The sequence below is a fragment of the Zalophus californianus genome, chromosome 9 (genome assembly GCF_009762305.2).
Source record: "Zalophus californianus isolate mZalCal1 chromosome 9, mZalCal1.pri.v2, whole genome shotgun sequence".
Classification (NCBI taxonomy): domain Eukaryota; kingdom Metazoa; phylum Chordata; class Mammalia; order Carnivora; family Otariidae; genus Zalophus; species Zalophus californianus.
Window position 1 is genome coordinate 109,743,474 of NC_045603.1, and position 25,611 is coordinate 109,769,084.

Below are 25,611 nucleotides of genomic sequence, written 5' to 3' on the forward strand. Positions count from 1 at the left end.
GTTTTAATGATATAAACTAAAGACATGAATAATCAGTCCCAGGCCAGAGGCAGGAGGCATGAGAATGAAGGGAGTCAAGGAGAGGTTGCCCGGGTGCCAAATACAAGGAATCTGAAAAACAGAGAGTTAAGGTCTGCTGTCCACCAAATATGGATTATAACATAGACATGGGGTCTTTTTCACTTTTATTAGATATTGAAGGAAATAGTAAAATTTTATTTAAATATAGCTTCTATATTAAACTTTGAAAATAAATACAAATTCCGATTATTTCCTAATAAATTTCTAATAGTATTCTGTCAACCTAGGTTCAGTGAGGAAAATAATTAATCACTATGAGATCTTTATAGCCTTGCTTTTAAAAATTATTACCATTATTACTAGTATTGTCACATATCAGTGCTACGTTCCAGTAAGTCCTTCACTATTATCTTCTGGAAGATATTGTTGGTGAACATCAAAATGAACGTTTTAGTCTGCCAGATTATAAGAAGAAATATGAATCAGTCGGGTCCCTTATGTTTTGATGACTTTGAACCCTTTTACTTCCCCTTCAGATTTCAAATGTATGGAAGCGCTGGGCATGGAATCGGGGGAGATTCATTCTGACCAAATCACAGCTTCTTCCCAGTATAGCACCAACTGGTCTGCAGAACGTTCTCGCCTGAACTACCCCGAAAACGGGTGGACTCCTGGGGAAGACTCCTACAGAGAGTGGATACAGGTGCGTAGTACAAGACCCGGCACACATAGGGTAGAAGATTTAGGTCATCTAGAAGGGTTGCTGGAAAAAAACAGTGCCGTTCCAAATGCCTTCAAAAGCGAAGAGAGGAACAGTGGGTACCGAGTGTAATCTCCCTGCAGGATCATCGCGTCACCACAGTCTGAGAAAAGCAGGCCCGGTTGATATCCCTGAAAATGCATTTATTTTCTCAGATACATATATACAACTCTTCAGAGAATTTGAGCACAGATGTCTCACTTCGGTAACAACTAAACGATCTGATTTTTCCCCACAACTACACATTTTCTATCCATACACTTCCTCCTACAACAGATTTTTATTTCCTTGATGAAATACAGTAGCTCTAGCAGACTTGCATGAAATAATTGTATCTAAGTATAAGGCTTCTTATTTGTTTGTTTGTTCTGAGTAGAAGAAAGGAAGAAAGGGGTTGAGGTTTACTTTTCCTACAGATATACATAGCACATGCCCAAGACAGCAGTCTGATTGAGGGCTCTGGTCTCTGTGGATTATGTAAATACACATGTAAGTATGAAATGGACACATTTGTATCCTTATTATGATGTTGCTTCTGCTTTGCTCCCTTTGCCCTGGAACTCCCTTCCCTGCCCTTGTCTCACATTCCCCAGACTCTCCTCCCCAGCACCACGACTCCCCTGCCCCGACTCATCCTTGGCACCCCTCCTAATATGCCTCAGCTTGTCAGACCTTGAGGTCTGGATACTCCCACCCAAGGCCTGACGCTCATGTTCTTGACTTTTTCACCCACTGTCAAATGAAACATCCATATCTGGATGTGGGGGTTAAACTGTGGGCAAATTATACAGAGTTATTTGCTGAAGGATCCAGGCTTCCTTTTCAGAGAGTAGGCAAAGCTTGACTTACATTCATTGCTAGATATATAAAAATGACTAATTCCCAGAGAGAGTTTCTAAGCAAGAAAAAAACCACGATGATTAATCCCCTACTTTCTATATCTATTGCTGCTTCAGTCTTTTGAGCACAAATACCAGATCTTGTTTTACTTTGAGAAGGTCAATATTAGTTTAACATACACTTAAAGTGAAATGGCCTATTACGGGAGACCGAACTCCTGCTAACCTCTAAATGATAACACTGAGAAATGTGTCGAGAGTGAGAAAAGATGAGACTTGTACCTGAGGATTGCTGAATCCAGCTCTAGGTTAAGTCAGAAATTAAATGAATTTGCCTATGTCAGAATAGTTCTTGGCAACTTGTTTTTCCACATCCCCAAACCAACAAACAGTTCCGTATGATTGACGGACGCGCCTCTAGAGGAGAGCTTGGATTTTGCAGTGCTAAGCGTCTTTGCATGGTAATGTAGTCCTATTCTTGGTAATGTGGAGAGTGCTGGATAATTTAGGGACAGTGGTCTTGCAAGGGTTCTGAAATTGCAACTGTAGCAATTCTTCTGTGTAGGGCAATGCTATGTCAGGAGAAACATGGAGACGAAATGGGCTCTCCCAAAGCAGTTGTCAACAGGACAGAATTCACATCGTTCTCAGGAGTTAGGCAGAAGAAAAAAATCGGAAATGGCCCAACTCTTTCCACCAAAGCATAGAAAGCAATGGTTAGGAGAAGCTAGGCAATCAAGCCCCCGCAAAATGAGGTTTACTTCAAGCTCAAGCTTCTCGCCCGCTTCAACTCCAGTCAGCTGGGGGTCTGCTCCACATCTCACCCCAGGACCCAGACAGAGGGAGTGGCCATCATCCCAGACGTTGCTTGTCACCAAGCAGAGGGAAAAAGAGAGCACGGCCATCGTGCTAGCTCTTAAGTTCCCCTCGAAGAACACTTCCACTGTTTTCATTGCCGAAGCACATCCCACGGCCACCCTTAGCTTTCTGAGGGGCAGCAATTCAATGCGTGCTGGAGGGAGGAGAGCTAGAAATTTGGTGAACGGCATTCATGACAATTGTGCCATTCATAAAATAGTTACCATTTATTGAGTGTTTACTACGGGGCCCAACTTCTGCAGAGTACTTGACATGTTTGCATTTAATCCTCCCAGCAATCCTGGGGATGAGGTGCAATTATCCTCGTTTTAAAAATGAGGCCACTGAGGTTCGGAGGGATTAGTAAATGCCCAAGATCACAGTGAATGACCGGGCTGTCAGACTCCCAACACCTGCTTCTTTACACTTTGGTCTGTTCTGCTTTATCATGCGTTACGTTTCATATAAATTCAGGTGTATCTTGCGACACGACTCCCTTTCTGCTTTTCCTCAGGAGAAGACACACTGAGATGAGGTGGGTGCTTACTGTTTCTGAACCTAGAATTCAGTTCCTTTATGCCCTCCTCCATCCCTATGGAAGATGAATGTCAGAGAAGCTTAGCATCAGTGCACCTTGAGGTAAAATTATCTTGTGCTCCTTCTGGAGCTCAGCAGGCTCATTTCCATGCTTGTTTTGTCTGCGTTATGTGGTGGGGGTTCTTATCTTTACCCATCACCTAATTATGAATAATTTCGTATGTTTCCAGCTTTTCTGAAACTCCTTGGAAGTGGTTGGCTTGTTGTTTTCTCTGGATAGATGTTTTAAATTAACCAACAAGTAAAGCATAATTGAGGCTGAGGGCAAGAGGCACATACCTCCAATCAGGAAAGTTAGCGCACATACATTTCTATTTATATGCACATCAGTATGTGAATGGTATTTGTTTTCTTTTTCCACTTCTTCACATTTTGCATGAAATATACCCCACAAAACATGTCGCTGTAGCAACAAGGACAAACACTTGCATGTGTTAAATTAATAAGGCAGTATTGGAAGCTGACTTTCCTTCAAGACAGGAACAGTCTTTGGTTGCCATTGTTTTCTCTAGGAAATTACTGAGTGACATAAAAAAACAATGTGTCGTTAACCACGGGTATAAACGTCCACCGTGGGGCTTCCTGTGAGATCTGTTGTCTGCCAGAAAGCTTAAAAAACAAGTCAAGAGGCAGTTTGGTGGGAAGGGGCATAAGGGAAGTCCCGGCTCGGAGCTTTGCACGTGGTCATATCCTGCTCAAAAGGCCACTTCATATCCTGAGCAGCTAAAACCTCGTAATTGTCCACGGCAGAGTTAATCACACTGTGAAATTCGCCCGTGTTTTTCAGAGTATTCCATTCTGTCCTGTGTCAGAATGTCCTGTGTAGAGCTGCTTATCTAATTGTTAATTTAATCTTTTTCTTCCTTTTGTTTCTGGTTAAACAATCAAGGATTCAGAGTAAAGACTCAGGATATCAGTGGTGCTGTAACAATTCTTCATTTTCGAGCACCTCATTAGAGCCCAAGCCATTAACTTCATTGAAGCTGAGTTTCTTCCCCTGTAAAAATAAAGGTACTGTAGGCTTCTCCATTCAAGCTCTAGCTGTTCGTGATACTGTGAATCTTGGAGAGAGGCAGTCTCCGTTTTTCTTCTCCTCTCTGTATACTAAGTGTGTTGCGTACTGTCTGTTCAGGGAACAGATCCTAAGTGTAGCCATTCACACACAACGCAGAATTTAATTCGTTAATTATTTCAGTGTTTTATTAATGATAGTGTTCACCACACTGTAAACAGATTTATCCTTCTTGCTTTAATTAAAGCTCTTGGGAACGCTTTCCTCAAAACAACTGTGACTTTTCCCTGATTAAAATGCCAGGAGACAAGGGGAAAAAGAAGAGGCAAGAGGTATAATGCCTGGATGGGATATGAACTTTGTTGATCCAAAGACATAAAAATGGTGCCAGGGACTAATTGATTACCACACCCCCCAGTGACTTTAGAAATAGAATTATTTGATAAACCAACTCAGCCTGGAATTCTGCTTTTCCCCAGATTTGGGGGCATTGTCTTTTGTGGGAAAATTTTGGGTACTAGATTATTTATGCCCTCACTTATTCCAGAGAAGCAGAACACGAAAGCGTTTGGCTCCTGAACCCTATCCTGTTTGGTTTGGTGAGACAGCCCTCACTGATTAATCACACAGAAGAAGGAAGCCTCATGAAGACACTGTAGCTCTAAGAATATATCAGCAAGCCCCCAGAGCAAAAGTGCCTTCTGTCTCTACTACATTTCCTTGCACAGATGTTCCTTCTGAGGTATGAGGAGGAGGAAAGCTCCAGAAGAGAGGAGGTAGTGCTAACTTTACGGGGAAGCTTGTTTCTGTGTTTTCCTTTTGCCTTATATGTATTTCTCTTGGATAATATTCCACATTTTCTAACTGAAGGAAGCTGGAAAGCAGACATGAGCAGCAAAAGGCCTTAGTGTGTGGAAAGGAGGTAGTCTGAACTGAGTCAGAACACACCCACACAGTGCACACACAGTCCGTTCACTCACTGGCAACCGTAGCATCAAACACAGTAGATGCCCTCGTTCACGGTCAGTATGAGAAACTGGCCAAATCCAGGAGGCCTTTAGGTTGCTTTGTGGATTTTAAAATTCATTGTAAGACAAGTTCTAACAACAAAGCCTTATGTTTCTACAGCACTTTCCCTTTCTTAAAGCACCTTTTTGGACACAGCCCATTTTAGTCTTCGAATGTACGTTAAATAGACCAAAGAGTCACATCCCCATCTTCATGTGAGAGAGCGGAGGCTCAGAGAAGTTCAACGGTCCATGAGTCCCAACGTGGGGAAAAGATGCGACTTGTGGGAAAGCTCAGGCTTACACAATGGAAGTGGACTTCCTTCCTCAGACGGGAATGGAGTCAGTGGGCACCGAGAGGTCTGGAAGGCAGACAGCAGCTGCTAAATCACCACTTGTGGTCAGGCCTGACACAGGCCCAGTGCTCAGCTGGCCTTTGCGTAGCTCTCTGGCCATTCGAATTGTGGGTCTTTTCACCTTACGCTGCCTCAAATGAGGTAAGCGGGGCAATTGCCCCACTCCACCTCTACAGAGAAAAACTACAGAGCCTTCAAAGTCGTGGGGCCTCCCAGGTCCCAGAGGAGTTTGTATTCAAATAGCCAGGTTCCTGGAACCCCCAGCCCCAAGGGGCTTTCCTCTATGCCAGGAGGTTCACTGCCCAGAAGCTCCCCCAACATCCCTCCGGGGCTGTGAGTTGTATCTCCCAGTAACTTCAGGCTCTGTCATCATTCAGAAATAGAATTAACAGTTACAACTTACTGAGAACAGAGACAAAAGTTAATTTAAAGGCATGGGCTTGATTTCAGGAGCTAAGGAGAGGCCAGCTGGATGCCCTATAAGTAACAAATGGAATGAAATAACTCATAAGTTCTTGGAAATATTCCCTCTGACACGTGGAATTATTACACATTTTTAGCAAATCTTACGTGGGAGAAGGGAATGCTGCTCATTCAATGAAAAGAATTCGTTATTTGGAACCCTGGTTTTTATCTTTAAGTTAGTTGCCTTCCAAAATTAAAAGTAGAAACGGGAGTCATTTATCTTAAAGCTTTAGAATGTCATTTATTTTAACAAGTTTCATACATAATTTTCTTTCCTTCAAAACTTTCCGGAAACATCTTTTGTTCTCATAATAATGTGTTAACTATGGAACAGGTATCTCCAGTGAAATGGTTTTTGACTTTTCATTCAATTGCTAGTTTTTAGCAAGTTTATAATCTGTAATGCTATATTCAAAATTGGTTCCATTTGCTAAATTGACTAATCCAGAACATATATTGAGCCAGGTTATCCTGATTGTAAACATGCTGCTTATAAACCAGACACTTTAGAAGGTACATTTTCTCATTCAGATCATTAGTAAATTGCTGAAATTGCAATAAAATGATCCTTTATAAGTGTATAACTAGGGAACTGACAAAAATAGCTCACTGGTTTACCCAAATGTGGAATGATGCATGTAAAATATAATGTTGGCAAATTTAGGGAAAATACAGCTGTTCAACTGAACGTTTATTCCCCAGGTGTGCTCTGTGTGTGTGTGTGTGTGTGTGTGTTGCAACTAATATTAATATGCTATTTTAACTAAAACATTGATCTGGAAGGGAGACAATTTGCTTTTTACAAAATCCCCCAGGTAAGCCTTTGGTTGTCTTGCCCCGATTCTGCAGTAACCTCTACTTCCTGCATCAAACGAATGCTTAACGTCCTATCCTTAGTGCTTCATAGGTCTGTTTCTGGTGACTAGGTTCCACCCAGGAAGTCCCTGTTCGAAAAATTCCTCTCTCGAGGAAATTTTCCTAATGCTTTCTCTGGTACCTTGGTTTCTCATGTTATAGGAAGTCATTTGAAGGAAATACATATAGGAAATGCGTGTAGGGATGGATTAAATTCAGAGTTTTTTGCTGCTTTGAAGGAGGATATGATTTGGGGAACACAGAATAAGCATATGACATAATTCTTTAGACATTTTTAACTGATTGTTTTGTCATATAGAAAATACAAGGATGATTTTAACCATTTTGATTAAGTCGACCACTTAATTCAGTTTTAAAAATCAGTCAAATGATTTTACTAATGAGTATTTCTTGTCAACACACCCTAAAGAAAATGTCTGACATTTAAAGAAACCTCTTAGATTTTTATGATGAAGCACCACTGGAAAGACAATATTGAAAGAACCACAACTGTTCAGCTAGAATTACACTTAAAATAGATTAATTTGCATACCACACACATGCCATTTTGCTTACAGTTTTGGCTTCTTGTTATTTTATGCTAGTGTCTATTTGGAACCAATAGTCATAGTTATATTCTGGAGAAGAATTGTTTTCTTTCCAGGATAGCTCAACTTTAAATGTAAGACTAAAAGCAGATGTAAACGTCATCTTGTCTGAATTCCTTATTTTGTGTAGGTTCAGAGGTTAAGTGATTTGCAAGACCACATAGCAAGTTAATGACAGAACCTGGACTAGAATCTTAGTAGCCTTGCTGCCCCTGCTTTGTTGCTTCTCAATTGTAATAATATGCAAAAATGGATTTGGATCCTTTTTGAAGATGGTATCCTGAAGACCATTTATATCCCAGCATATACCTGCTCAGTTAGTGATTGGTAAATGACGTCTATCAAACTGAACAGTCACTGCAGAAGCGGTAACTTAAACCAATGATTGGATTGTGTCTAGAGCAGGATTTCTTGGTCTGGACAATACTCACATTTTAGAATAGATAATTCTTTGTTGTGGAGGCTATCCTGGGCGTTACAGGATGTTTAGCAGTATCCCTGGCCTTCACCCACTAGAAGTCAGTAACACACACACACACACACACACACACACACCCACCCCTCCATTATGACAACCAAAAATGTCTCCAGGCATGGTCAAATGTCCTATTGGGGGAAAAAAAAAAATCACCCTCGGTTGAAAACCACTGGTGTAGAGGACACCCTAAGTCCTAATCAAGTCATTTTTTAAATAATAAGGTTGATCACTGTTTTGAAAGAAAAAGTAAACTGGTTGCTTGGCTGTTTTTTGTCACTTTTCAACCGCTTATCATAGATGTCATTTGAACAGAATCGTAGTTCTTTTGTTTTCCAAAAATACTGATGCATCTGTTTACCTTATGCAGGAAAATAGCATCATAAACCTCCTTGCTTATTTATCTTAAGCTTCACTATTTTTAGCTTTTAAAAGTGAACTGTCTTTAGCTAAATATATACAGATGTGATTTTACAATACTGTGGCCTGGGCTTCCAAATGCGCTGATAAGGATTGGATTAAGGAAAGGAAACACAAGGATAAAATCACAAGTCATCGTTGACAAGCTTTAGGAAAAATAAGACTGAAATGAGCTCCTCCACACCCGTACATTGTGTGTCACTGACCTTTGCCGACGTATTTTAATTTTTTTTTGCGGTATGTAAATCAAACGCATGTGTGTGTTTGTGTGTGTGTGTGTATTTTCACTTCCAAGGTAAGGGAGAGTAAGGAACTGTTTGAAAATCTTGCCTATTGCTTATTACCTTATCTTTTCATGGGAAAAATACTATTAAGTTTCCAATTTTGTAACCTAAACAACAACACATTAAGAGCTATCAATTACCAACCAGTTTCATATCTGTGGACCAATAAGAAGGCAAGGTTGATGGTTTCACATCTGTTTTGGGTGAAAGGCTGTTCCTGTCTGTGGTATTTAAAATTTAAAGAACTTCTGTTATTATACAATTGGGAATCCTCAGGGAGTAAAATGTTAATGAAATCCATAACATGCACAGATTTTATGATAGCAGTTTTAAGAAATTCCTTTGGTGGGGTTTGTTGATTTCTGTCCCGGCGGTAATAATTGTACCTTTTACAGAGTACATTAATGTTCACATTTAGGAGCAATGGCTACGTTTATGCAGCGTGTAATGTAACACACGAACTCCTAAGCTTTAAATAACTTTCATATCGTAATTTGAAAGCCCCAGAGCGAAAAATGTGTGTTTTTCAGAATTGGCAGAACCCACAGTTTGAAACTTGTCTGGCATGTTCGAGGCAACCTCCTGCAAAGGTGAAAAAGGTATACCCTGGAAATTCCAAAGCCAGGATGTGGATGGGTCTTCCATGCACTCATATAGTTCTCATTAAATGCACCATTTGAAAGCTCCACATCAAAATGACAATTTTGATCCACATCAAAATAACAATTAGGGATGCTGACCTGCAACAGGGACAGAAACGCATACTTATTTCCTTTCTCCACTCCCACCCCGCCCCCAGCTTTCAAATTTCATTCAGTTCTATGTTCAGATAAAGAGAAGAAAGTTAAATCAAAAATGCTTTATACATCCCAACAGTAATAAAATGCTTTTATATTTCCAGCTATTGAACAGAATAAGCATTTGAGACTAATTGCACATATTATGACTCAGAATAATCACATACGTACTTGTGTAAGTGATGTGAAGATTTGTTTTGGTGTTTTTTGTGGGTTTTTTTTTTTAAATCTTTTTTTTTTTAAGATTTTATTTATTTATTTGAGAGAGAGAGAGAATGAGAGATAGCACGAGAGGGAAGAGGGTCAGAGGGAGAAGCAGACTCCCCGCCGAGCAGGGAGCCCGATGCGGGACTCAATCCCGGGACTCCAGGATCATGACCTGAGCCGAAGGCAGTCGCTTAACCAACTGAGCCACCCAGGCACCTGTGGGTTTTTTTGTTTTGAGGGTTTTTAGCTCTCTCTGCCTTAAGGGGTTAGAAGCTCATTTATGACACTCTTCTATTTGCCTTTCTTCAGAAGAATGAAGTGTTAATTTTACCAAAATTTTATTTTCTTACAATTCTAATGCCTTAGATTTCTAACTCTGTTTTTTGGATTGAGCCAAAAAATAAATAAGCACCTTTATTCTTTGAGGAGGCCTGAGAAGGGCTATAGATAAAATTCTTCAGGGGAGGGGTGATTGGACCAGACAGGTTCTGCTGTCTTTTCAAGCATTTAAGATTCTGTGATTGTATTAAAAATAAATGTACTTTATCAGCTGGTGCCTGGGGCTTGCCTAAATGAAAATAAATATATGAAGCATAACTGGAATTCATTTTAAATGCTACCGATTATCGTGTGAGGCAGCACAAAGCAAAATTTACTTTTAATTAAAAAGATTTTCTCTCCTTAGATCAAGTAATTGTTTAGGTTGGCTTCACCATAAAGCCTCTCTGAGGATTTCACATAGAAACTCCACTAGTGGGGCCTGTTTTCCTTGGTTCTTTGGTACCAGCTCACAGGGATATGCAGCCCATTAGGGGGATAAGATGAAGCCCAGAGAGTTCATCTTTTGTGTCTTTCCAATCTTTGAAGGAACTATCCATAAGGCATAGGCTCACCGACCATGACAGACTGTTCACACCTTCAAGTCCTGCCTATACCCAGTCTTTCTTTCCTTAAGAAAACAAATACCGCATGCAATTCTAAGGACATTATAGGCCATCATACTAGCCCAGAAACGTGACAGAACAAAAAAGCAGCCCCAAGGATACTGGATGAAGCTGTATGAAGAAGGACATTATAGTCGTCTTATGCCTCTAAGACTTGATGTATTTACTCTGGGCTAAAGGTGATGCAGATAGATCCATCTCAGAAGAGAGAAAGACCAAGACCCAGGTAGACACAGCCTTATGGCTATAGGTGCAAGAAATTTGACAGAGCCTTCAGTTTGAGAATCTGGAAATGAAACATAAAATTTGCAGTGGGAAGTACTCATGATAATAAAAAGAAGCTAGAGCATCATGAAATGTGAAATACTGAAGAAAATGTTTTTGATAATTTAGGAGATATACCAAGCTCTTGCGTAGAAGGGAAAATATTTTTTTTTTAAGTTCACAATCTTAAAAAATGAAGACACAGCATGCAGGATTTTCCTGGCCTAATTATTTAAACATTATTTTAAATATCCAGACTGCTCTCAATCAGCAACATTCTATTACACATATATTACACTATTTCTGTAGTTTTACCTTACGTTTCCAAATATTGCATTCATTTATAAGGATGCTCTTATTTATTCAGAAAGCTTCAATGCCAATACAGCAAGAATTCATTTATTTAACAATTCCATTTCCATGTAAAGAAAAACCAGTCAATACATTTGTGCATTTAACATGATATTTCCTCTCCATCAGCCACTAGGAAATAAATGACTCTCATTTATTGTGACAAATATGGAAGGCGTCTTATATGATCTCCACCTGCACATTACTGTGTCTTCTGGGCAGTAGGACAAAAAGGAGAGGCAGGAATAGGTAATTTGGTGTTCCTGTATCTGCTAAATTTCAACTGTGATTATCAACTTCTGTAATACAATAATACAGTCTCCTTAGCCTAAGAACTTTGCTGCTTTCAAGAAGAATTTACATGAGCATCTGTTTATCTACTTACCTTTCTTTGAAGTGTCTAGATTTATAATATCCATATGTGGCATAGACAATTCATCTGAATTAAAATCTTTTTATCAAAAGTAATTCAAACAGGTTACGAACAAGTTCATTCCATTTCTTTTTAATACTGGCAGTTTTAGTAAAACCATGCATAGTGATGTGTTCTTATCCTTAATTTTGCATCTAAAAGTATAGTAACAATGGGACAGGATTCTTACTGTTCCGAAAACCTGCAAGGTTATATGAAAGGAATGCTTTCTTAGCATTTCCAAATATGTGCCTCAGCTCCCTGTTTTTCTGTCAAGAAACACCCCTCCCCCCCCAACAGTGTGGCCATGTTCACCAAGAAAGCATTCACCTCTTGTCACCTCCAAGTATGTGGCTGAAATAGATGTATCCAACCACGTGTTAAGAATGGTTCCAGTGGATAAATGCAAGTCACAGCTTCCATTATGTTAAGGACTTTAGGCAGTGCTAGAGGACAAATAACACGATATGCTTAGCGTAACATCTGTGCTTATTCTCCTGTGGTTTGAAAGTAGTCGCGCAGATGCATTTTTCCCATTGTGTGACCCAGACTGAAATGCATGAAATTAATATAGGTAGATTTTTTTTTCACACCACATTTGGATAGCAAAGCAGCATATCTTCAGAGCACAGAATGATGCCGTGCTTTGTTCCTTTCTTCCAAGAGGAGCCCGGAAATCCCTAATCATTATATAACATTTCTCCTTTCCTTGTTTTCATTTTCCACCTGCAACAGAGTTGGTCAGTCCAAAACTGCAGAACATCAATTGTGAATTGTAATTGCAAACAATTCTCTATAGAGTAATTTTTTTTTTTTGAAAATGCACTATTTCAAGGCTTTTCCTACCCCCCTTTATAAGTGATCTTCAAAAAAGAATCAGTATATACTTCCTGGCCGAATGGTCAGCTTCCAACAGGGAAAACCAAATAGTAAATCGTGAAGTTCATTTCATCTGCTCTCAGGAATGACTGGCATCCCTTCCAAGACTGAGTGTTTACACGCACTTTCTGACAGCCAGCTGTACCTAGGCTGCCTGTTCTTTCTCTCCTTTCTTGTCTCTGGGGCAGCATTCGTTATAACCTTAGGCGGGTGACGGACTTTAATCTCAATAATCCCATCAGCTCCTCGCAGGATTGTTAATGCCAAGGAGAGGAGTTTTCTTGGACACCTGCACTTGCAGATTCGCCATCAGCACATGAAATTCTCATTAACGTGACAGGCCCACCTAGATCCCTGAAGAAATACATGGAAAATCAGTGTAAAAGGAGGCCGTCAGAGTTTATAGGCCAAGAGGCTGATTTAGAGCATCGCCCCCATCTGCAAGTCTTTAGTTTCCAGAAATTCATCCTTGTGTTTGTTTTTGAAACCAAGCTTTTAGGAGGAGGGAGAAAAATTAAAGGCTTGACTTACTGGAAAACTAATAATAAACAAGTCATTTTGTCTGTGCTGGAATAGACAGATGCTGTTTGAGTACAAATGTGTGTTTATCCGGAGGCATTTAGGGATCTCCCCACTAGTGCAGATGAAACTTTATGGGTAACATGGAACCACAGCTTCTGAAACAGAAATATACTTTACCTGCACAGGACATTTAATAGTTTCTTGGTCTTTTAGATTTGAAAATCTCTTTGAACTGCCGATAGATTGGAAAGATGTATATGTCCGTAACTGAAGTCATTGCTCGTAGAAAGGCGTTATGCAGCCTTACCTGGGGGTGGAGTCAGCTCCAGTATTTCTCCCTTGAGGCTTGCTTGTGGAAGCTGCTTCTCAGAGACCATAAGACAAACACAAAGATCGCAAAAGGCCCCAAATCTGTATTCGTTTCCTAGCCACACACAGCTATAATTGCAACATCTTTTTTTTTTAAGATTTTATTTATTTATTTGAGAGAGAGAGAGAGAACACGAGAGGGGGGAGGGTCAGAGGGAGAAGCAGACACCGCCCCCCCCCCCCCTTGCTGAGCAGGGACTCCATCCTAGGACTCCAGGATCATGACCTAAACCGAAGACAGTCGCTTAACCAACTGAGCCACCCAGATGCCTTATAATTGCAACATCTTATAAAGACCACACATTAATTAGGTAAAACCATAGAGACCTATAGTTATGCGGTGAAATTTTGATGTTGCTCTCTTTTAAAAAACACAGGAAGGGTATGGGAAAAGTCTAAGTTACTAGATACATAAACATCCAATACGTAAACATCCTGTGTATATCACGCTTGCAAATATCTTAGCTCTAAAGTAAAAGGTTTGCGTGAGATTTGGTGCATGATAGATATTGTGAAAAAAATCATTTAAGTCCTACTGTCCTCTGGGGTGACGTCTAGGAGGAAGGATACATACTAAGTTACTGAGAGGTCATTTGAGAAATAAGTAAAAAGGAATACTTCACACAGCATGAGCCTAGCCAATGAAACTCATTGTTCAGCAGACTCCATCAAGTAGTAGACTTTTCAAAGGACTGGAAATTGTATGAGTAGTTCTAATATTTGCAGTTATAAACACCAAGATAAAAATAATCGAATTCCTAGCTTATGTGTACAAGTTAGTTGCTCAAACACTAACTTCAACTTTAATGACAGGCAGTTGGCTTTTGTTTGGAAGAAAGGAGTTTCAGACCTTGCCAGCAAGGCTGGACTGACACAGCATTGGATTTAAATTCAACAGAATATATTGAGCATCTGCTAAGGATTAGACACTATAGGTAAGGGCCAGGTGAATTTAAAATGAAAGATTCTGTCCCTCCTTCAAAAGAGTTATAACCTAGGTACCACAGGCAAAACCACACACACACCCCAATTATCCAAGTGACTAAGAGAAAAAAAAAATATTAGGGTCACATTCTTATGGTTAATGTGTGTACGAATGCTTCATAATGATCCTCATAATAACTGCGCATTGCAACTAAATGGAGTAAGCCTTGGTATTTTTGTTGGCAAGAGAAGACTAAGGCTTGGGATGGCTAATTAACTTGTGTAACATTGTCCAGGTCACTTTTTAATGTCAAAGCGACAGAGGTACTTCTGGGGGCCTGGGCTTTATGCCACCACATGCTGCCTGCATCCCCCCAATTTTTTCCTTGTAGTCTAGAATTTATTGAGCATTTTATTGAGCATGCAGTCTACCCACTTTGTATTGAGATTTATTGTTTACTTGACTTTTTCCCCCACTGACTAAAGGGCAGGAATCTGGGAACCTTCCCTCTCTTTCACCCAAGTATCCAGCACTCATTTGTGTGATAAATGAGTAATTGCTGGTCACCAACTTCCCTCCACAGAAACCAAAAATATCCACCATTATACGCTCATGTTCGGAACTCATTGCCTGCTCCTTAAATGTTTGAGGAGTGAACGGCATGATTTCAACAGCAGTGTGAATCCCTGAAGTAAACATAACTGTTTTTATGCCACTTTGCTGAAATGTTTTCTTTTAAGTGTAGATATAAAGATAGGGCAGGACCAGACCTTGGAGTGTGCCCTTAGGGCCCCGGAGGGAAGTCCCTGACTCCTGCAGAGTGAGGTTGAGGTGTGTCCCCAGGAATGCTGGGATTCCCAGAGGCAGGGAAAGCATGTACTGCAGCAGAATGACCTCAGCAGTGCAGTGCACGCTCATGAGCTCAAAGCTCCATTACAAGTGAGATTTCACTGTCTCTCTGTCACCAGCCAAGCCCTTCCTGGCCTGGACTTGTGGACCCCACGAAGGCCCACGCAAAGGGTGATGTGTGTTGGGAGCAGGGGGTGGGTTGGAACCTTAAACTTGCCCTCTAAAAGTAGCTCTGCCAGGAGATATTAGTTAGAAGGAAAATATTCATCATATCAGATATTTCAAAATACAGGCAGCTGGGTGGGATATTTTTCCAGCTGATTCTGCCTTGAGCTCATCAGTCTTGGCCTTTTCCCTGGCCAAAGTCTTACCCTATCTTACGAGATCCGGTTTGAATGACTCAATTGACCCCTTTTCCATAAAACCCATTCTTTCTCTTTCTGCAAGGAGTCTTTCTTCTTTGGAATCCCATAATGCCTCGTCTGTCAGCATGGTGGCAATTTTTACTTTGTCTTATATTATCATTATTTCCACATAGGCCTACTTGCTTCCAGAGCCTGGCAAACAATAAATGCATGTTGACTTTAAGGGACTAGATGTTTCTATCTGGACACTCGGCATCCTTCATTTTAAATTCACACTTTGAGTTCAAGCATCCATGATACGTGAAACCCTATGACTGAGCTGTAAGAGCACATCTATGTGAGCATGCCCCCTGGCTCTGTCCATTAGCTTATAGTTTGCCCCCAAATGTTTTAGTAAGAAGAAGAACAATAATTGATGTTTACATAATACAGTCCTACTGAAATTATGTGCAGAGATAATAAATTGTGTTAAGTTGTAAAATGGTTGTAATCCAGACCATCCTTTATCCATTCTTCCATACTGTCCTCTTTTGGTTTGGGCAGAGACAGATATCAGGAGCCAGAGATCTGTATACACGATCTGCTCGATCTTACAGGATATCTAGTGTTGCATCCCTGCAGTCTGCTAGATCAGTATCACTGGACCCTCTGGCTTGCTCGTGCCGACCTCCCCCATACGATTCCTAAACTTCAGGTCTTCTACTAGGAGAACACTTTCCGAGTTTTCATGGGTCCTGGTGGAACGGAGAGTTATGGCAGGAGAGAACTACGCCAGTGATTGCCCTCCATGTAGTAGGCACTCACTGAATCTTTGCTGTGAACCCATCTAGCAAGAGCACATGCTATGACTCTAGGAGGTGTTTCACTAGGACATCTACATGGTTTACACATATGTGAACTGGTTGCAATTATGTCTAACCTGTAGCATACTTCCTTTTCTCTCTTAAGAAATTCCAATTAAGCAATTTTTACTGTAACATTTTTAAGTTAAATTCTTAACTGAGTTTCTAGAAATTGCATTTGGTCTGTTCTGAATACTTGTCCTCTTCCCACATCAAAGGATTAGGCTCAGGTTTTAAATTTAATGTAACTTACAAACACGCATTCCAAAAATGTTAATTGAAAATATTAAGTCTCCGAGTGTTTACTGCCCAGCAAGAGTCCCTGAAAGTCTTAGTTAGAAAAGGGGGCCATTTAAGTGTCATCTTCATGACTGAGCTATTGAAGGTTTCAGAGGTACCCATGTGCAGAGTGACATGTTATTGAAGCAATGAAGCTTCTTCATTTTAAAGAAGGAAGAAGTTCACAGGTCAGTGAATGTCTTAAAAGTATTCATCTTTTCTCAAGATCTGGGCATAGGGATTTAACCAGCCTTTCTCTTCAACTCTACAGGAGAGTTTCAACTTGTCTTAGATGCTGTTTACTTGTATCTCAGAGTCTAGAGAAACCCCAACACATTTCATTTTCTCCTCCTTTTTTATCAGAATAGATTGTGGTCCTGATGTCCAGATTTTATAGGTTTCTCATGTAAAAAAGGAATTCAAATGGAACATCTGTCTGATTTTTCTGTACACAATTATATCTGTCCAAGAAAATATGGAAGGAAAACAAACAAACAAACAAAAAACTCAGGTTTTGCAGAGAGTACGTGAAGACTTTTTGCCCAAACATGTCTTAAATATGTTTCATAAACTAAGATGAGCGTTTTGGGATGGGCGTGTCAAACCAAAGGTCTTCAAAGCCTAATGCTGTCTCCATCACACTGAGGAAATGTAGACCAGTGGTGGTGCCTCCATTCTAGAACATCGATCTTTATGGTTTCCGTATTGGAGTGATTTGAGTAGCTGGATTCTGGAAATGTCTCTAGTTGAAATGCGAAAGTATTAACCTGCTGCACGGAGTCCCTTTTGTTTCCTTTTTTGCCTATGCCACTTGCCAATTTTAACAACTACAGCAGATTTTACTATTTAAACAGAACCAGATGGAACTCCAGTTCAAAGAACGTATCAGAATTAAATATTTCTTTTTTAATTAGTTGCTTCTGATTTATGAAAAAAAATAACATGAGATCGAAAGAATGTGCAATGAATTCAGACACAAAGGAGCCCATGTAAGCATTATCTCTCTTTATCAGCCAAAAAAGACAAAGGTCAGCCCTTGTTTGGGGACTTAGTTTTTCTTGCCCCTTTTCTTTGTTCTTGTGCTGTAAGTACAGTGGCAAGTCAAGGAAACCAGCCTTTCCACGGCATTTGTGCTCTGACAGCCTTATCTAATGTTATTCTAAGTGGCTGGCTCACAGCTTCCGATAGAATTCATCTTTCATTCATGTAGGATTGTTTTACTACCAGAGTTTTGTTACAACCAGTAGTTTGTTTCCACCCAAGAAAATGCTTTCCTTTAATTTAGCTATGAAAAAGAGAGAAAGAGAGATTAATGCAGGCAATTAAGACCAGAAAAGAAAACTGGCGAGGCTCTTCCTGCATTACACTTTTCTCATACTTGGATATTTTTACCCTTTACCAGAATTTTAAAAACATTTCCTCATTATCTTTTGCTAACAATGATCCATCTCTACGATCTTGTTTTTCAACAGCGTAACTGAATCATTTGCAAAGGTCTGCTTTCTGGTAGCCAGTGTAAATGTTAAACCCTCCGTCAAGGTAATCATAAATGGTTTCAAATTCTCTGTAATTATACAAAAATGTATTTAAAAAAAAGAATCAGATTTCATTATTGTTGAGGAAGCAATCTCTTTCTTTTGATAATTACCATGTTTTACCACACGAATGGAGCAACAGCATGGCTATAGTGTTTGTACATGGGCCACTGATCTGATCTGGGTAAGTCCTGGCTCAGTCACTGGCGAGTTATGTGACTCTGGGCAGGGTCCACACATCACTTTGTTCCTCAGTTGCTTTGTCCATAAAACCTTCCATGAGTGACTGTTGTGAGAATTGAAAGAAGTGATGATTGTAAATTTAGCCCTTAATAAAATGCCTGACACAAAGGGATTGCCCTATGATTTTTCTATTAATATGTTAACTTTAGCCATCAGTATTTTTTTATGTGATACAGTAATAGTGAAAAAATACATAAAGAGATAGAGAACTATGTCACTGGCTATAAAGTGATTACATTCCAGTTGGTAACTATACAAAGTCCAAGATGTTAAGTCAAGGAATGCAATGATCAGATGCTTGATTTAAGCCCACGGATCCTAGAACAGCATTGATGTTCAAATGCTCAGGCTCTATCAGAAAATATGTGTGTTATCTAAGGAAATGAGACAATTGCTTAAAAATATTTTCTTTAGCTTGTAGTGTCTAGTGATGAATTAAAAAACAGCTCTTTGAGTCATCAGAGATGCTCTAAAAAAAAAATCCGACATGCTCTCCCCACTTCAAAATATTTTTCCTGTTTTTAATCAGACTTCGGTCCTTTGTCCTGTATTTTTTCAGGCTCTTGTACTGACCTGCTTTGGGAATGTTAAAAGCTAGTAAACACTCCCTGGCCAATGCTAGCTGAATGGGCAGTATTTTATTGAGCAAGACAGATTTTCATTTTAGAAATGAGGCTTTCCACATTATGACATTACCAATAGCTGGTTATGTATTATTACAGAAAGCAACGATATTCATTTCATGGCTCGGAGGCTGCATGCTGGTGTTTAACCAGCAGTTTGCAGAGGTTTGCTACATGATTTACTACACAATGCTGAAACGTGTGCTTTGTCCTCAAATGATTCCCAGTAAAAAGTGTGCCTCTCCTGGCTTCTCTTTATCTGGGGAATGTGTTTCCTGTCATTCCTAACACAATGCCATGGCCATAAAGAGCATGTGGATTATACGTGTAGACATCTTCCAACAAAGAGTGAGTTGGGATCATGGTCAGGATCCATGCCATGGGGGGCCCTCCGCCCACAGGAGTGGCTAGGACCCCATCCTTGGCCCCCCAGAAGTGGATGAGGACAGCTGCTTTTTTTCTACTAGGGGGCCTCTCCCCAAACCCAAAATGAAAGTTGGGCTTGCCTCTTCTGTCTCCGCTGTCTAGAGATACCATCTTCTTGGGGGTGGAGCACAGTGAAAGTAAGATGTGGGTAGACAGCCTACCAGCGGTGTTAGAATTTTATATTTATATTGGAAACAGGATATCATATTGGGTCACTTCTGCTGATGGGGCTATATAAGCTAAGTCAGAGAGTGTCTGCCAGAACTCAAAAGGAGTGTGCTGGACTTCTGTAACATAGTCTACATACTCCCAGATAAGTACCAGATGTTTATGTTCGTCACACACACAGAGTGAAGCATTCAACAATTTTAGTGAATGCATCGATGCGCGGCTCCGTGCATCCCCCCTCCCATCCTCACACCCCCTCACCATCACCCTTAATGTTAAACAGAAGTGCATCAAACTCAGATGTGAAATCACATCCATCTTCCAATTAAAAATAAAGCAGCTGTGGAATAATGATATTCTTTCAAAATGAGAAGATAGTGATTGGAACAGAGCTGATTGGATTTAGGGAAAGCAGGTTACTTAATTATGGTTATTGTGTGTCTGAGTTTTTATGGAAAGAAAGGAAGTATTGTTCAGGACGATGAACCCTCCAAAACACAGAGGGGTGGCATTATGTAAAACTGTTCTGGGGTTGTAGCTTTATCTTTCCAGCTGCCTGTCTTGGGTCGCCAATCTTGTCTATTATGATGTGAGGTTGGTGAGAGCTCATCATAATTCAAAAAGCTAAACCACCAAGAGGATGGCCAGTGGCTGATTTTGAATAGTTTTCATGAAAACTAATTATTTCGTCTTGAAAATGACCAGAGCGCAATACTCTTAAAAGAGCAATGCACTTCTTAAAAACAAAACAAAGAGCAATACATTTCTTGACAAAATAAGGGCTATAGAGGTGAAGGAAACAGTAAGTTGTTTAGGGTCCATTTATTTCATTCATTCATTTCCTCCTGCTTACCTCTGCACCTCTTGATCCTCCTTCTCACCAGAACATTCTTTCCTTTTTGTGCCATTTGCCAGCTTCTACTGTGTATCCTCCAACACCTGTCTTAGTCATTAGAGTCCGCTGCAAAATGTCAGCAGTGCGTTGACTCCTTCCTCTGTGCAACGCCCCATTCTGTCATCATGTGTGTGTGTGTGTGTGTGTGTGTGTGTGTGTGTGTTTCCCACACTCTTACTGCTCTTTCTGTCCTCACCACTTACTATAGAACTTAGAGGAGAAGTGGTATGAAGTGTCCACTGAGTGAATGTCAATTAAGTTGAATGAAAATGTTCATGGATAGCAGAACAATTAAATAGATTACACTACAGCCTCACTGTGGACTACAACACGAAGCCATTGAAAAATACTTTGGGCATGAAAATATACCCAGCAAACTAAACAAAAAGCAAGTTATCAAGCCTAGAGGTAATACAACCTCATTTTTATAATGACGAAACATACATATACCATCCACATATATTTTGCGTAGAAAAAAATATTCTGGGAGGCTGTTACCGGTGGCTTTTTCCTAATGTTGGTCTTATGGAGATTTTATTTTCTTCTTTAATCTTCTCTGTATCTTATAAATTTTCACTAGGCAGCTATTACTTTTCTATATAGAAAAGCAGATACTCCTAGAAGAAATCTTAAAAGTCTAGATGGGAGTAGAGCAAAACACAACATGATGAGTTCAGCGGTGGAGACATGAGCTATGCACCAAACATCCCCAAGGAAGAAGGAACTTCGTTCTGCCTACCAAACCAGAGAGAGAAAAGAGTCATTTGTAGTTACAAAAGAGGAAAAGTTTATTTTAGGTCAAGAGAACTTCATGTGGCAAGGCAAGGAAACAGAAGGGCTTATTATCTTGTGTGAGGAATAACAAATAATTTAATGTGGCGGGAAGGTACGGTCGGAGACAGATAGACACAGCAGGTGAGACGAAAAAGGTCAACGGAGGCCAATGTCATGATTTGCAGAGCCAGCTTCACTGGTGAGAAGAGTGTGAACAGCCAGGCTTTAGGCAGTAAGGCCTTCTGGGTCTGCTGACACAGACACGGGAAGTGTGAGCAGCAGGGCTTCCGAGGCTGATGGTGATGCATCTCTCCCAAGACCAAATGCTGTGAGGGCACTCCTCGAAGATACCTAGGGAGAAGAGACTTGAAAGAACTTCCCTGGTGTTGCCAGTGTGAGGGCCCCCACAGTGCTAGGGAGGCTGTGTCTTGTTAGAGCTCTGCGTACATCCGGTTTTAATTGCAAAGGTTCAGGCCCCAGCCCTAATCATTTGGGAAGTTGTCATTCATCCTTACTAAATCCAGTGGCAGTAATGCGAGGAAGAAAAATGAAATGAAATTTCAAGTATCCCAGTGTGGGATAAATAAGAGAATCTGCAGAGTTTAAAAGCACAGCAGGAAATTTTAGCAATTACAAGGGGAGGTTGCTAATGCATTTCATTGCTGTTGAGGAAAGAAAATATTTTTTTCTTTCTTACAAGGGATTCTTGCACAGGTTTTGGCAGCCTTTCTATATGGGACGTTGGACATTTCCCGTGTTGGATACCCAGTTAATTTCAGTCAGTTACTCCTTCCTTTAAAAGTCAATTGTTTCTAATGCCTAGGATTTTTCTAGTTGACAACCAATTAACTTCTTTCCTACCTGGTAACCAAATTTTACCCTAAAAACAAAATTTAAAAATTAGGAGAGGGACAGCCAGGAAATGAAGTTCTAGAGTTATTTCAAATCAGCCTGAGCTGAATATGCACTCTTGGGGATTTAATCATTTCCAAACTGAAGAGCCATTTGTAAGTTTGACAGGAAGAGTTTATTTAAATAGCTCTGCTTCATGCTCCCTTGGACGTCAAGATTTTAAGGACCCTTCAGCATGAAAGTGGATATGGCATTGGGCATGACTCAAAGGATAGTCAGTAAAGCACTAAGTGTTCTGAGAGCATTTGAAAAGAGTTGAAATTGTTGAGTGCAACCATGTCCAGAGTACCCATTAACTTTCAGATTGCAGCGTTAGGAAATCGAGAGAGTTTTTGCAGCAACTTATAATCCCATGATTATTTGTCTGGAATAGAGTTAGATTTAGGGTTGCCAGATAATGTACAGAACATCCAGTTAAATTTGAAGTTCAAGTAAACAATGAACCAGCTGTCAGTATGCCCCAATATTGCACGGGACATACATGTACTAAAAATATTTGTTGTTTCTCTGAAATTCAAATTTAACTGAAGATCCTCTATTTTTATTTGTAAATCTGGCAAACGTGGATTGCCTCCCTTTTTTGAAATTTGTGCACAAATTCATACAAAGTCTTATGGTTCACTTGTGAAAAAAATTCAAATTTCAGTTAACGAGTAGAGGCCCTTGGTAAAAATGTATTGGGTAAATATTTATTTGTTAAATTAAGATTAAAGCATCTACTGTTATTATCCTAAACTATTAATTTCTATTAAAGTCTTGCTCTTTTTTCCTCTTAAATCTGGCAATAGCAACCAGAGCATAGACTTTATATCTTTAAAATCAAGTAAATGAAATAAGGACAGTTTTACATTGAATGGTGCTCCCTTCCTTTCTAGATGAAATCTGCCATTGTTGAATTGTGTAACTTCAACTTGGTTTTTATGGGCTAGTGATATAGCTGTTTTTCCTGGATGTAACTTTTTGTTCAGTTTTTGAAGTGAATTGGCAACATGTTGATTTAACTACTCCAAGGACCTTCAGGAAAAAGCAATTCATGAAAGACAATAGTCATTCTTCATGAGGCTGACTGTACATAAAATGGAAATTCTTTAGGTGTTCATGGCCTATAAGACTGGAGGGTTAATTGAAATTTTGTTTTCTGAAAATTGGGTTGTCATGCAGTAAGTGGAAAACGGGATTCAGAAGTGGTGGTGGTGGGTAGGGGGTATGTTTGGGGGTTTTTTGTTTTTGGCTTTTTGGCTTTTGTTGCTGTTCTCACTGGAAAATGGCATTCTCTTACCTCTTAATAATGAATGTGCTGTTGAAACATTTTGTTAATGTTAAGCAGTTGTAATGTGCAGTTACTTTCTGTGACCTTTAAAAAGTATTTGCCATATACTTGTGTATCATTTCTTTAAAGTATCTGCATTATACACAGATAAAATAGGTAGAGGGTATAATAAATGAGGGAAACAATTTTAAACAAATAATCAAATGTATCCCTAAAAGGAAATTGAAAATATTTCTAATATATAGAAACTAGTAATGATTTTTGTTTTAAGACGATTCTTGGTTACTAATGATGGAAATAGGAAAGGTATAAGAAAAAAAAAACCTGTGGTTGACTCTTTAACAACCTGGGTTAGAGCTGTGAGGGTACACTAATAAGTGGATTTTTTTTTTGTATGGTACTGTAACTGGATTTCCTTATGATTTCCTTAATAACATTTTTTCTTCTGTAGCTTACTTTATTGTAAGAATAGAGTATACAATACATATATAAAATACATGTCGATCGATTATTTATGTTATCTGTGAGGTCTTTGGTCAACAGTAGACGATTAGTAGTTGAGTTTTGGGGAAGTCAAAAGTTACACACTGATTTTCAACTATGTGGCAGGTTGGCATCCCTAACTCCCCACATTGTTCAAGGGTCAACTGTATTTTACTTTACTGGAAACCTCGAATCATCGGAAGTCAGAGCTGAAAGGGATCTTCTCCTTCCGGGTTATCTAGTCCAACTCCTTTATTTAAATGAGAACTGGAAACCTCAAGAAGAAGTGACTTGTCCAAGGCCCCACAGCTAGCTAGTGGCAGAACCAATCCTAGACCCTCGAGTGCCCGATGCTTAGATCTTTGTCCTGCCCACTCATGTCACAGGGTCACAAGAACAACCCAAGCCACTGCACACCTCTGGCAGGAAATCATGGACCTTGAGGCTTTGGTCACAAGCAGCCCAACCTTCTGGGGTAGGAGATAGGCTCGTAAGAGATGAAGACAGGCGCTGGTGTTGAGGAACTCCACTGGAAACTTACAGTTGGAGCTCGTGAGCCCTAGACATTGTCACATGGAGGCATCAGTCCTTTCCAGATGATGCCTTGGAATCCACCTTCTTCTCAAGCCCAACTGCAAGAAAGACCATGGGAAGATAGGGGGAAGGAAGAAATTTAAAGATGAAACAAAAATCCTTACTTTGCGTCCTTGTCTCCCCTCCATTCCAGATTATAAATCTCTGGCCCATTCTCTAAACGACAACACTCACAGTGCTTTCAGAGACATATCATTTCTGTCTGCAATCTGGGAGGGGGTAGATGCTGACCAGTGTAATAGGATCCCATTAGACCTGAGTTCTAGTCCAAGCCTCTCGAAAGTCCAATGTGTGAATTTGTCTTGATTTTCTAATTGTAAAATAATGTATACTAATGTGTTGTTAGGAAGATATTTTTATTTATTTTTTTAAAAATTTTATTTATTTATTAGAGAGAGAAGAGAGAGCACGAGCAGGGGGGGGAGAGGGAGAAGCAGGCTCCCCGCTGAGCAGAGAGCCTGACGTGGGGCTCCATCCCAGGCCCCGGGATCATGACCTGAGCCAAAGGCAGACGCTTAACCGACTGAGCCACCCAGGCACCCCATATCTGTGCCTACCTTTAGAAGGAATGAAATGGGGAAGTTAGGGGTTGTGGATGCCAGATGGATTTAGGGCCTATTGCTCTGAGGTGGATGAAAGCTACACTGTGGAACCCACAGGAAAAGATGTTTCAGGTTATGGTGGTGCAGGGTGAGTGACTGACCATGCTTGTTTTGTTTTGCAGGTAGACTTGGGTCTTCTGCGCTTTGTCACTGCTGTTGGGACACAGGGAGCCATTTCAAAGGAAACCAAGAAGAAATATTACGTCAAGACTTATAGAATAGACATTAGCTCCAATGGGGAAGACTGGATCACCATAAAAGAAGGAAATAAACCTGCCGTAAGTGTGGCCGCCACCCACCCCCCAACCAATTAAGTCTTTGAAATGGATGATCAATTTTTACTTGTTTGTTTGGGAGCTTTCTGTCTGGCCTGGTTTAGTTTTGGATTGATTTAAAATGAAAAGTGCAATTAGAGGTTTATATCTGACCAAGGGGGTCTCATGTTCCCAGATCCAGAAGCCAAGAGGAAATTATACAGATGTTTCCAAGAAAAGTCAATACCAGCCAAATTAAGTGTCAGACTC

General features: G+C 40.1%; 1 protein-coding gene across 6 annotated transcripts in view; it reads left to right on the forward strand.

Annotated features, from left to right (window-relative positions):
• Positions 1-25,611, forward strand: part of NRP1 (neuropilin 1) — a 137,144-nt gene that overhangs the window by 71,239 nt on the left and 40,294 nt on the right. For all 6 annotated transcript variants that reach the window (XM_027595428.2, XM_027595429.2, XM_035721904.1 and 3 more), the window contains 2 exons: positions 558-724; positions 25,210-25,365. In XM_027595428.2, coding sequence (XP_027451229.1) covers positions 558-724; positions 25,210-25,365 — 323 coding nt within the window. The remainder of the gene's footprint in view (positions 1-557; positions 725-25,209; positions 25,366-25,611) is intronic.